The sequence below is a fragment of the Hippocampus comes genome, unplaced genomic scaffold (genome assembly GCF_001891065.2).
Source record: "Hippocampus comes isolate QL1 unplaced genomic scaffold, H_comes_QL1_v1.1 scaffold7, whole genome shotgun sequence".
Taxonomy (NCBI): domain Eukaryota; kingdom Metazoa; phylum Chordata; class Actinopteri; order Syngnathiformes; family Syngnathidae; genus Hippocampus; species Hippocampus comes.
The window spans coordinates 6,851,278-6,865,153 of NW_017842060.1; the positions used below are offsets into that span (position 1 = coordinate 6,851,278).

General features: G+C 48.5%; 1 protein-coding gene across 2 annotated transcripts in view; it reads right to left on the reverse strand.

Moving 5' to 3' along the window:
• Positions 1–1,966: 1,966 nt before the first annotated feature.
• prr36a (proline rich 36a) overlaps positions 1,967–13,876 on the reverse strand; it is a 23,719-nt gene continuing 11,809 nt past the window's right edge. The window contains exons 2-6 of one of the 2 annotated variants that reach the window (XM_019862574.1): positions 12,555–13,170; positions 12,387–12,477; positions 8,848–9,125; positions 5,973–8,474; positions 1,967–3,305 (exon numbers count right to left, since the gene is read on the reverse strand). In XM_019862574.1, the coding sequence (XP_019718133.1) occupies positions 2,356–3,305; positions 5,973–8,474; positions 8,848–9,125; positions 12,387–12,477; positions 12,555–13,140 (4,407 nt within the window). In that variant the 5' untranslated portion in view covers positions 13,141–13,170 and the 3' untranslated portion in view covers positions 1,967–2,355. Of the gene's footprint in view, positions 3,306–5,972; positions 8,475–8,847; positions 9,126–12,386; positions 12,478–12,554; positions 13,208–13,876 lie in introns of both variants that reach the window. The other variant, XM_019862575.1, reaches the window with a different exon arrangement.

Genomic DNA, 13,876 nt, shown 5'->3' on the forward strand with positions numbered 1-13,876 from the left:
CCCCCCGCGCACAAAGAAAGCCATCTCTGATCAAAATCTGCTTTTGACCAGCACTATCAACATCTGACATCCTTCATTGGATTTCACTTGAAAATACATTTAAGATACATAAAGAAGCAAAATAGGACTCACAAAGACTTTTCCCTTCATGAAAATGATAAGAGCAGAAAAGCTTCCCAATTGTGAGATTCTCTTCACTGTCGTACTTCAGGGAAAATAAACACGGCACACAAACAGCAGCTTTCAACACAAAATTAAACACTGACAAAACATATGTGAAGGCCCAACAATTGTAAGTTTGCAAAGGACTACAGTGTATTAGCGGGGGGGAACTTTCAGAGTGCATGATATTTTCCTTCTCATTACAATTCTCAAATGTGGAAAACGCGAAATGCCGACTTTCCTCACATTACGACTTCATTCTTGTAAATTTAAGTTTTTTTCCTCAAATTTTTAGGTTTTTTTTCCCTCAGTATTTTTTCGGGTGTGATACTTGGTGTAAAAAGTTGAGGACTACTGTCTTACATGTTACAGAAATGTCCCACAGGCCACAAGTGGCACCAGCAGTGGGGATGTTACTCATCAGAGTTATTCTGCTAGTGAACTGAATTGTCTTGATGAGAACAGTGTAATACTACTTGGACCTTAAGATCCGGATTTAAAAAAAAAATCAATTCATAGACACAAATAAGTAACATCAGTGACCGACAGATGTTTCAAGGGGGAAACATTTACGCCTACTGACCTTTGGTGGACAAATAACAAAAGTAAGACAAAAATGCTCTTAAGCTCGATGCGTGACAAAGTCATTTCCAGTGTCTTTGCTTCCTCTAAACTCTACAAGAACAATTTACAATCGGATCTAGGAGACATGAGGCATTACATTTACGGTACCCGATGTAAGAATATGCTTTTTTTTTTGTTTGTTTAGTCTCCGTAAAGCAGTCACAACATGAGGTACACATTTTCACAAGAACCAACACCAAGATCAATAGTTTTGTCTTTGCAAAGATAATCCTTCAACATTTGAACGGCCATCATGCACGGTGTCACACAAGCCTTTTGCTTTTTCTTTGGCTTTTTTTTTTTTTAAAAACACTTCCATATAAGAGGGAGCAGTCTCAACGATGAGTGTTTAGCCAAGGAAAAAAGAATACGCTACAAGTGAATAAGTAACAGTGACTACTCCAGTAGTCACTGTTACATTTTGGACATGCTTGTATTTCCGTTGGTGATCTTACCGACCGTTTGGAATCTGCAGCACCTTCAAATGCGGTTCAATGTTCATGTCAGGTGACGACGGTCAGCGTGACCAGTCTGCGACAGCACGTTTGCCTCACAGTCATGTGTCGAATTTGCCTTTCACATAGCAAAATCAGGAATGTTCAGTTCACTTTAGATGAAATTATCGAAAGCAGTTTGTACGAGGATGCTCTTTGCTCACATTTCATGTTCATGAGGCTAAACCAAGTGCAACCGGTACTACGAGTGACATTCATTCATTCATTTTCCGAACCGCTTTATCCTCACAAGGGTCGCGGGGGGTGCTGGAGCCTATCCCAGCCGACTTTGGGCAGTAGGCGGGGGATACCCTGAACTGGTTGCCAGCCAATCGCAGGGCACACACAGACGAACATCTATCTGCGGTCACACTCACACCTAGGGACAATCTGGAGTGTTCAATCAGCCTGCCATGCATGTTTTTGGAATGTGGGAGGAAACCGGAGTACCCGGAGAAAACCCACGCAGGCCCGGAGAGAACATGCAAACTCCATACGGGGAGGCCGGAGCGGGGGATTGAACCCACGACCTCTGCACTGTGAAAGTAAGTACTCGTAGTTCACCAATGTCAACTCATGCATAGTTTTGCCTTGCAAGTAACATGCAGTTGTGCTTGTAGTACAGTGTTCCACCATGATCATGTTCACAAAAAATTGGGACTTAGCCCTGTCATGAATTAAAAAAAAAAAAAAAGTAATTAACATCCGCTAAACTGTATAATGGTTCCCTCTGATGCCACAAGATGGCAGCAAAGCAACCCCCCCCCGCCCCCCATTAGCCAGAGCTGTGGTCTTGACAAAGTGAAGCTTCCCTTCCCTCACTTTGACATTGTAGCTTGGCTCCAAAGCCATCTCGTTACATTAGACATGGCTTTGGCCTGAGCACAGAGCATACAAGTACATGAACCTGATGCTGAATTGTCCGACGGTGCGAGTGGGAACCACTCCAGTCAGCTTGGATGGACTTCAGCTCACACTCATGACGACGAGCACCATAAAAATGGTTGAGCACATACGAAACCAGCACTGGGTACAACTCTGTGTGAAAGGAGTATCCGTGGAGTCGCCCGCCTACTTAGTGATGCGTCTCCAGCTCCACGACTGTCCACTCCCCCTGAGGGGAGCTTCCGGCGGCCTCCGGGGAGAAGCTGCTCACAGAAGTCACTGTGGCCGAGGGAGGGCTGATGGGAGGCAGGAGGCTGGGCCACAGGCTGCTCTCCAGGGGGCTCAGGGTGCCCCCCGCACCCCCCGGAAGAAGCAGCAGGGAGGAGCAGCCATCTCCGTTGAGCAGCAACGTCTGATTGATCAGCTGCTGCACCATGTCCACTTTGGCGCCCCAGTCCAAGTCCAAGGGGGAGGAGCGGCCCCCGTTGCTGGAGATTTCCTTTGGATTGTTCAAGTCTGCCGACAACCTCCTCTCCCGAGAGCTGCGATCCGCACGGCGGCCGTCCGGCTCTTCGTCGCTGTTCTCCAGGGCTTCGTAGATGGTGCACAGGCCCGATGAGGGGGACAGGACCACTGCTCGGTTGGAAGGCGGCTGCTCCTCCTCCAGTTCTTGCTGCCACTGCAGGATCTGCTGCCTCTGCTTCAGCTCGGACTGTTGCTGCAGCAGTCGCAACTCCAGCTCGCGCCTCTCCGCCTCTTCTTCAGCAGACATTTTGCCCTCGCCATTGATGACTTCCTCAGTCCCCGATTGGCCACTCCCCTCTCCCATTTCACCCTCCTCTATTTCTTCCCACGCCTCCCGCTCGTTCCTCTTGATCTCCTCCTCCGCCTCGTCCTTCTTCTTCCTCTGTTCCTCCTCCTCCGTCCTCTTCCTCTCCTGCTCGGCCCCCTCCAGGGGTCTGCTCTGCTGCTCCCGCCGCTGCTGCATCTCCATCAGCTGCCTCTGGTGCTGCTCCAGGCGCCGCAGCTGGGGGCTGAGCGCCTGCTGCCCGGCCTTGCGGGGGGGCAGGTCCGCGCAAGTCAGACGGGGCGTGATGCCGCGATGGTCTCCGTGGCGATGATGATGTTGCGGGGTGAGGCCTGCGTGTGGTGAAAAAGGGTTACAATGAGCAGAGCGGTGTGAAAAGATTCAAGAACAATAGCCCATGGCCCTTTTAAAAGTTTAAAAAAAAAAAAAAGCAGTGTGAGGGAAAACAGCCAACGGAACCAAACTCGAGCAAAACTGCTTCCGCAAACGTGGGCTTGCAACGTGGGCAAAAATGGCATTTTGTATTTGAAAAAGGAGGTGAGTAAAATCGTGAAACCAGTGCAGAAGTCCTGGGACGAGAGAGCAAAAAAAAAAAAAAAAAAAAAAGGTGCAAACCATTTTTAATACCCAGACAACAAGGGGAGTGTAAAAAAAATAAAATAAACAGCCAACTTCCTGTGTACGCAACCAGCTGAAATCACCCGTGAATTCAAACGAAGACATGCAGAAGCTCTTCATGCATTTGTGTACATGAAACAGCGTCGCGAGGAAACAATAGCTTGGCTTTAGACTCAGTCATTCGAGCAGGACTGGGGAATCTTATTCAATCCTCTTTGGGCCAGGTCCAATTGATTCCCCACCCCTGCAATAGGAAGAAGGGCTCAACCCAAAATAAAGCATCCGCCTTGAACCCCCGATTCCAAATATTCAAATCCTAGAGCCAAGCTATTCAGCAAACCTGAGCAGAGATGCGATGAAAATCAAGATGTTATAGCCACATGCTCAGTTAAAACGTACGGTGCCTTAGAAGAATGCAGAAGATTTTTTTTTTTCTTTCAGTGATTTGGCGGCAACACACCTAGAATGTGGCGGAGACGACCTAAAAGCTGCAGCACAGTCAGCAGTCGTCTTGGAGGCCAAACAGTTAAAACGTTTACCAAGGCCTTTGTTGCTTGGAGCGGTGCCGTTGGATCCAATGCTGAGGTATCATCCAGCGGCTTGTCAAGTCTGGGCAAACTCGGGGGCGGGAAGGACTTTGTTTTGTGCAGCGGGTAGTTGGAGAACTTAAATCGAGAGCCGACTTCATCCAGAGATTTTGCAAAATTGCCACATCGGAGGCGGAAGGAATCTTTTATTACTTCGTACAAAATAACCGCGTTTACCGTGTCAGCGGCAGTGTCTGATTGTCGGCTACGACTGCTTTCGGCGTAACACGGCGCAAGAAGCGAGTGTCCTGTGCTACAGCACTGATACAACTGTTAACTGCCGCAAAGATTTACGATACAAACTACACTAAAGCTGTAGTAAAGTCGGGATTATAGTAGGAAAGAACTAGATTAAGCCGTGAATAGAATTATTTTAAAAAAAAATAAACGAAAAACAACAAGAACAGTACTGTAGCATTCGCGCAGTGTGATTCTTCCGCCGTGAACTAGTCTCTTGTTGCCTTTCGTGGTTGCTGATCCTCTTGGAGTGTTCAGCCTTTTTCGTGGTGGCTGTATATCCACGCGGGGCCCTCCAGTTACGACCGAGTTCTGTTCCTACAGCATTCGTTGGGGGCCTTGTCCAAATGTGGGTTACTTTGTCGCCACGTGTCCTCGGCTACTGCCGCGATGCAGCGCGCGCTCCCGTCACGTTCATTTATGAATGCGAGCCAATCATCAGCAGCTTGGCATTTATTATTCGTTTTGCTGTTTAAAAGTTACATTTATGAAGCCAAAGTGTTTCGAAGGGACGGAAACGTGTGTGTGTGTGTGGGGTGGGGGTGGGGGGTCGTAATGGCTTAATAGACGTTTAACCCCGCCCCTCTCAATAAAAATGTCAACTTCTACTTTGTGGAGATTTACCTGTTGAAGGGGACTTGGAGCGCACCACCCGCAAAAATTGAGGGAACACTGTAGAGCGGGGGTATCAAACTCATTTTTTGTCACGGGCCACTTCGGAGTTACGGCTTCCCTCGGAGGGCCGGTGCAAAATCTCAACGTTACTTATTACCAATGACAATTTCACATTTTGGTACAGATTTCGGCAAGAATCGTGATAGTTGACACATTGAGATATGATTTGCTCCCGCGGGCCACATAAAATGACGCGGTGGGTCGCATCTGGCCCCTGGGCCTTCACTTTGACACCTGTGCTGTCGAGTATTGCCGCTGCCCAATACTCCTTTCAACAGAACTATAGAAATGAGGATAGGGTAGTTATAAAAGGGTATCTTTATTTTAAGTTTTGTTATTCAAAGTGGGTACAATGAAATTCATACATTTAAAGTGCAAGAGAGAGTGATGGGGGGGGGGCTACTGTAGAGTTCCTGTGTTGGAAGAGAAGCCCCACCATCCCTGCCCCCCCCCCACCCCGGCAAAAAAGAAAAATACAAATCAAGACATGTTAGTGTATGAATGAGTCATTTGGTAAAAAGCATTATAGGATCAAGAGCTCTCATATTTTGGGCAATTCAATCCACTTCAAACAATTTGAAGCATCGCCATCTCTAAGTGCTGCACCACAAATCTATCATGCCAGTGCGGGGCCCCTGCATTGATGACGAGTACATCGAAATAGCCATTGCACAAACAGGAATCTCAGCCATATGGTGGATCTTTTATGTCAATTTTTTTTTCGCCTCAATAACTTGTACCTCTTTGCATCATCACCGCCAAAGATTGTAATTTTTTTTTCTTCCCCACAATAACTTGTCCCTCTTTGCATCATCACCGCCAAAGATTGTAAAGACAAACACTGAGGACAAGAACAGCGGGACATAATTAACTATACGTTACCTGTAAAAGTGTTGTCAGTCTTTTCACAGATTGCAGAATAGTATGGGGGGTGGGCGTCTTCTGGCTTCTCCTCGGTCGCCTGCAAAGCGTTCAGAGCCGGCGCTTCTGACCCTTGCTCTTGCTGCGTACAACCTACTTCCCGATTAGCGCACTCGATGTATTGCTGCTCCGTGAGGCCGGATCGGGCTTGGTCACAGAGCTCCTTGGATTCCTCGGGAAGCTCTTCCAGAGAGAAGATACCCGGACTCTTGATGCAGCCCTCGCCGGCGGACTGGGCGTTGGAGGCCGTGGTTGCGGAGTCGAAGCCGTAGGACGCCAGCGAGGTCGCCGAAGGCGGGGTGGCGTCGTCGGTCAGACCGGTCGCCTCGGACTCCTCCGCTTCTTCGACGGTGGAGAGTCCGCGCTGTGCGGGGGGCTGGACCTCGAAGGTTATGTTGTTCTTCAACCCGGCCGAAGACTCCAAAGAGTCCTCGAGTAGCGCTTCGCCCTCCGTGTCGCTGGCTTCATCCTCCGTTATGGAAGTTGACGAAGGGTTGGAAGTGAGAGCGCTTACCACGCCTCTTAAAACCTCATCCGACGGCATGGTCGGGGCTTTAAACTCCTGGTCACCGCTCGCCATATGGGCAACCGCATCGGGCTGGGGAGAGGTGACGGGGGCTTCTTGAATTTTGGCATGTCCTTCACCAAGTTCCTCTGGAGTGACGCTCTCGCCGCTTACAGGGAATGAAGTCGGCTCTGGAGTCTGCAGAGGCCCCGCGAAACGCTGTCCGGCGCCCATTTTGGCTCCATCCTTCAGAGTGGAAGACAGAGACGACGCATCTCGGTTTTCAGGAACATGAGGATTAGAGCTTGTTTCCAGACAAGCCTGAGCGGGAGATTGGGATGGTGTCTCCGAGTCTGCTTGCAGGGGGGCTACCAGTGGGCTCACCGCAGGTTCCGCCGGTGCGGGCTGGGAGACCGGTTCAAGGGGCTGCTGCAGTCGAGGGAGTTGAACTTGCTCTTCCCAGGGGTCGGCAAACGGGTTGAGTTGGTACCACTGAGCACCCGGAGCCGATGGGAGCTGAGGAGGCGGGGGAAGCTGGACCAACCTGTTTAAGTTGTCCAGTCTTTCTTCCTCGGCAAAGTCGTCCTCGTCGGCGTTCCCGTAGCTCTCCAGACCGCTCTCGGTTACCGCTTCGCTCGCCATCTCCACGTCCTCGTCCTCTTCGTCGTCATCCACGTCGTTGTCGTGCCGATGCCTCTGCAGCTCGTCGGTCTTCTCGGAGCCCACGTCCATGTCGCACACTCTGTCTTCGTCGTCCTCGTCCTCGTCGTAGTCATTAAAGGGGATATCGGGAACTTTTTGAAAGTCTGGCGACCCCGCAGAGGCTCCTTCCATCTCCATGGCTCCTTTGAGGCTGCCCTCTCCAAGATCGTCCATGCTCTCTGTGCCCTCCAGGACGCCGGGAGCACTCAACTCCGACGCCCCCTGTTGGCTCCCGCTAAGCGAGTCCAGCTCAGACGGGACGGCACCTCCCACCCTCCAAGCGGAGCCGCTTAGCAGTCCGGCCGAACCGGGACGCGACTCCTCGGTTGCTTGTGTCGTCCCGCTCATTTCGGAGACCGACCACAGCTGGCTTCCCTCTCTTTCCTCTTCGTCCTCGTCGTCGTTGAGATGGCTGGGCGGAGCTACCTGAGTGACTGACTTTACAACTGTTGTAACGGGTTTGCATATGGAGAGAGTCTGATCTGAAGTCACGTTAACAGACTGACTGGGTATCTCTGGCAGAGAGGCTACTCGGGGTGACGGAACCTCCACAGCGGTTGCGACCTGCTCCAGTTGTGCCGAAGGAGCGTCGCTTTCGCTTTGTTGCCGGGGCGGTTGTATTTCTGGGAAGGGTGGAGTAACGGGGCTACGCGGGGGAGAGAGAGCAGCCAAATTGCTCTGAGCAGTCACTTGCGGTTCCGCCTCTGGTGGCGAGTCCCGGGTAGAAGCCTGGGGCGGGACCATCTCTGGCACAGAGGTACCAGTAGATGGTTCTTGGGGTGCAGACTGGATTAGTTCTGCGGCTTGTACCGCTGGTGTTGCACTTGTTACCGCTGCACCAGCATCCCTCTGTGTCCTTACAGAGTGGTTGAATCTGGAATCTTTTGTTTTCTTGACACCAGCGGTAAAGGGTAAGACTGCCTGAGTGGGTTTGGTTAGGTGCTTCACCGGCGCGGCGCTGCCGTTTGTGGATTTGTGAGCTGGAGAAGCATGCTGGGTTCTTCCCAGGGGTGGCTTGCTAGCTGCTGGAGCCTTGGGAGAGGCCGCAGTGTAATACTTGGCGGAAGCAGGTTTTGCAGGTTGTTGCGCTTTACTCTGAGACACCTTGGGATCGGCTTTTTGGGGAAGCGCGGCCCATTTGGAGGTAGAAGGGGGCTTTCCGGTGGCTCCAGGTTGAGAAGGTTCTGGCTTTTTGGTGGCAGCTGATGGAGCAGCGGGCCTTTTCGTGACCGAAGTCGAAGGTGGCCGACTGACATCTGGTGCCAACAGAGAAACATACGCCATTTAGGTAGAACTTAATTTTCCCTGAAAAAAAAATATTTATTAACCCTTACGACAAAATCCACAACAATATTTTTGCCATATCATGTTGTTTTAGATATTTGTCGTATTACATTTATAAGCATCATGTCTGAAAATGATAATTTGGGGAAAATCATATTTTAAACCCGCAGTATCAAATTTGATACAGATGATTTAATGTAATGTAAAGAATGAGTTACATACTGAAAATGCATGTATCAAATATGATACAAATGGCATTATAGGGTGTTAAAATTGATGCTTTCAAACATTATTTTAAGATCTCCCCTCAGAAACAAGGTGTAAACGCTCAAAAAACCCTCAAACCTTTCTTCCCAGTGACAGCAGCAGCTGGGTGAGGCTGTGCTGCTGCGGTCCTGCCAGCAGGGGGAACCGTGGTAACTCGAGATGGAGCGGTTCTGCTACCGGCACTGCTGGGCGGCTTGGATGCAACACTGTTACCGGCTCTCGACGTTGATGGCACTGCTCGAGATCCTGAGGAAGCAGCCGCCGCTGCGCTAGTGGGTGCTCTGGTTGCAACGGTGCTGCTACCAGCCTTGGATGCAGCTGTTGCCATTCGAGATGATGAGGGAGCAGAAGCGGGCCTGGGGATACAAACAAACAAATACATGAACCAAAATAGCACAGAAATAGGTTTTGATCATTTGGGTATACAATATCAATGGAAGAAAAAGCTTTCGAGAGATGGCCCGCAATAATAATAATTATAATAATAATGGCTTCTGGTGGGTGTTTGTGCCCCCAAAGATAACTGTGTCAGGAGAGGATCATTTCATATCAAGAAGCTTGGGTACTGAATGCCATTTTTGAAGCAGACTGAGAACTTTGTGGAAACCCGTCACAAGACGCCAAAAACCCGATTCAGGCCAAGTGATATATTTTATAAGACAGACATGTTGATATGAGACATTTGTGGAGAAAAATGAATTGGATTTTTCCTTTGGCCACACCCCAGCCCTCCAAACAGCTTTTGGGAAGTAGGTTAAGCAGTTTTTGCATAATCCCGCCAACTCGGGGGTGGGGGACAAATTTGTGATGAGGAAAATTGGAGGGATTTTTTTAAATTATGATTTAAAATGTGATTTTTTTTAAAATTCTGTCCATTAATATATATTTTTTTAAAATCCAATAACTCACTTTAGTCAAGTGACTAATTGTGGCACCAAAAATAAAATCCTCCATTGAACATATGCCCGCTTGTATCTAGTTAAACTCGATCGCGGTTATGTTTTTCTTTCAAAAGTCTGATCCAAAACAAGTGTGCACAGAGAGGGATGCCTGTAAAGCATCCACCGTAACTGGATTGGGGGGGCGCTCTATTGCTGTTGGATTACATTTCCTGGCAGATGGAGTGAAATCAATACAAACAAAAACATTTTTAAAAATCACAGACGAATAAGATTTTAACGACGACACATAAGGTCCTTGTAGAGGTTAAAGTTCAAGACAATATCAACAAGAATGCATGGATGCGTTGCACGGATCACTCACTATAAATTACGCATGACAAGACGCCTGCACAATAAGCACTAAATTAGTGACATACAGAGTGAGTGTCTGGTGCCAGATGCACAATTTGGTCTAGAAATGACCTCACCAATTCAAAGGCTCCTCCTCAGACAAAAAAACGGACATAGTACACTAAAATATTTGTTTCTGTCCCCCTCCACACATTCAGTTACAAGGGAGGAAAAAAAAAAAAACCCAGCTGCTTCACTGCTTAAGATCTCCGGTTTATCTCCTTGACGATCAAGAAGAGAATCCTTTCAATGACGGACATGGCATTGGGCCTCATTCAGTGAAACCTCCCACCAACTGGGAAGTGAAATCGGAACAGCGGCAATGAATCATGTCAAGCTAGACATAAATATCACATTCCCGCAAAGAGCGGTTAGGCGCTTTTAGTCACTCCGGGCGCAGGCCATTAGTTGTCCACATGCACTGTTTGAAGATTATGAAACATTCCCTTCTGTTATTCAGGTCAAGTGTAAGTTACATTCAAAACTCAATGAGCCAGCTGCTGCCTCGCTACAAAAAACTACAGCCCAAATAAAACAAAACATGCCAAGGAAGATTTTCCCCCCCCCCCAGGCTGTAGGCATTGTTTGACAGCTAAGTGTCCGCTGTCGTGCTAGAAATGCGCCAAGCTATGATCACGAAAGAAATGGCAACTGCGCCAAATAGCCACCGATGGGATGACGGGACTCATCACATTGTTGCCATGACCCAAGAACTCACTGCGGCATGGATGGCCACCATTTTAGGAGATGACGTGTTGCGGTAATTAGTAACTGACGATGAATGTCAGTTGTCGGAATCTGTTGAGAATGTCTTCAATTATTGGCTCCGACAAGACAACGGAAGGCCGTTGATCAAAAATGCAGGCGTCGCGAAGTAAGTTGACTCAAGTAAACGCCTTGGCTCCAAGGAAGCGTTGGCGGCCGGTCCCTTGCCGCACAGGCTTGGATTTCTTCAATAACACCGACTCTCTTAAGGTCCTCTGTCTCAGGCCATTGACGCAGACATGACTCGCACTCTGGATGTGTAATTGGACTCGCGGACCACGCAGAAAAACCACAATGCAGTTCCTTCTCCACTCTGATTTTCAGTTTTTTGTTTTTTTTTCGCAGTCAGAGAGGGGCAATGAGAGTTGAGATAAAATTACACGCAAGTAGAGGATATGTACAAAAGGGAGGGTGATTGCCCACCAACGCTTGTGGGGTAGGGCGAGATTTTAGTTCATTTTCTCTGAATGGGGAAAATGAGCGTCTGACTCCATTAGGGCTGTCACTATGAACCATTTCATCCGCCCCTGCAACCTGATAAGCCATCCCCTGTCGTAACCGCTGTCCTTGCAAGGGTTAAATACATTTAGAATTGATTAATCGGATACAATTTTATATTAAAGTGTATTACAAAACCATTTGTTATTCGATTACTGCCATGTAATCAATTATTGTTAATTTGGTATCGTTTAGTGATTTTGGCGAAAAAAAAAAAAACAGTTGCCGTATTTTCCGCACTAAAAAGGCGCACCTAAAAGCCTTCCATTTTCTTAAAAGCTCACAGCCCGCCTAAAAATCCGAAGCACCTTGTGTATGGTCATTACGGTAATATGTCGATCCCCAAAATGGCTCCTTGCTCGAGACATGCTTACAATGCATTCAAACTTAAGGCAATCGGTTACGCAGTTGAACACAGAAATAGAGTAGCGACGAGAGTTCAACGTTAACGAGTCAATGTTATAACTTGCTGTTGGTTAAGTGAACTGTGTCGCTGCTTTATTAAATAAGTTTTACGGACAACTGATCGTTCTGTTGGCATTTCCTTGAGCGTAGCTCCATCTAGTGGATGCATTGTAGATTGCGTCTTCTAATGCGGTGCGTCCAATGTACCCAAAAAATTATAAAATGGGCCATCCATTGAAGGTGCGCCTCATAATCCAGTGCGCCTTTTAATGTGGAAAATACGGTATGCAAAAATCACAGGAGATGGATTGACGCAAACTTCTTTGAAACCGATTCAGTCATTGTTTCCCCAAAGTAAAAGAAAACGTTTGCAAATGTAAAAGAGAAATCTGTCCGCTTTGATGAAGGATTATGGAAATCAGAGAATAACTACTGTTGAGAGGCTGAGATCAGAACAATTTGGACAAATCGCCAGGCGATTTATCGGCACCCATTTTAACCCCTTCGGGGACAGCGATGACTAAACTGGACATGGGGCATGAAAGGGTGAATAAAAATAGAGTATTTTGAAAAGCAAAGAATTTTGACAGCTCTCAATGTTATTTCTACCAACCAAATTAAGGAAAAAAAATCTATTCAAAGCTACCGAGCGCATACCTGCTGGTCTTTGGAACGGCACCGCTGTCAACTTTGGCAGCAACTGAAGTGTAGGGTCTGTGGCCAGTGGATGCAGCTGGTCTGCTCGCAGCTACGAGGCAGAAAAATAAAAAAACCAACGTCGCATTCGAAGATGACCCAAAACGGACAAGTCATCTCATGACTTACCGGAACTTTTGACTCGAGCTGCGTCCACATTGTCGGCGGCCGTCCTCTTATTGCGACTTCCACCGAGGGTTGCGGGCCTGGTACCATTCGTCGCCGACGTTGCAGTCGCACCCGACGCAGTCCGGGATGGGCCACTTCCTGCGGGCCTCTTGTGGAGCACCCTGGTCGGGGTCTTGACGGTGGGCACAACCGTCGCGACGCTCACTGGTCTTTTGGGCACCGCCCCCGCCGCAGATGATTTGGCTGCGGTTTTATCACCCGAGTTCGTATTGTTGGTAGAAGACTGCGCGTGATTTACAGGGCGGTGGGAGGCAGCGGCACAAGGTTGGGTCTTGGATCTTAAGGAAGTTTGTGTTTTTGTGGTGGAAGGCTGCTTTTTGGAGGCAACAGCTTCGAGTTTGACTTGGTGGTCCGGTTCCCCGTTGGTCTTGGTGACATCTGCGGGCGAAACATCATTCTGGGTTTGCTCCGGCAGAGACGCGGGCTGCTGTACTGCGTTGTCTTGGGACACGGAGGACTCCGCCGCTGCTACTTCGGTGGGCTCTGCGGGATCCGAGGTATCCATGCTAAGCCCGCCCGGTTTCATCCCCACCGAAGTCGAGGTCGCTGCCGTTTCCTGCCAAAATTGAAAGGGTCGGCTTCACATCAAGTTTCTGAAAACAAAAATAATTCATCTCACTGAGCCAGCCTTCGGACAGTTAAGCAATGTGCTCACTCAAAAGGAAAACTCATTTATGGTAAGGGGCCTCTGAGGATTTTTGGGGAACGTCTCAAAAAACAGGAAGTGAATTATCGGCGATGCTAATACAGTAAATCTCTTCACTAAACTTTTGGCCTGCCTCTGCAATTGTCAAACCAACGACCACAGAGCCATTACATTGCTGGCCAACAACACCGCCCGCCCGAGGCACTAAAAACAAAGCCCACGCATCACCGCTCATCTGGCACTTTCATTGATGCAACTATACCAACAATAACATTTGTTTGTTCCGCAAATTATTCTAACTATCGAGAGGGGGGAGGAGACAGTCCTCAGTCAAGCACAAGCCACCAAGTGTGTCCTTCCAACCACAACAAAGACTGGCGAGACAAAATTTTTTCCCCCCCGCACCTTGAAATTTGCGAGCCGTAAAGTACTAAAACAGACGAAGTGGAGAACAGAAGTTCCGTGCGGGCTAAACTATGCAAAGATTGAACACCGCTGGAAAGATTGAAAACTGCTATTGACAGAGACCGTGAATCAGATCGGGGGAAAAAATAAAAAATAAAAATCAGTCGTACGGCGCACGGATGGTGGAACTGTTGGGGTGGGGGTGGGGGGC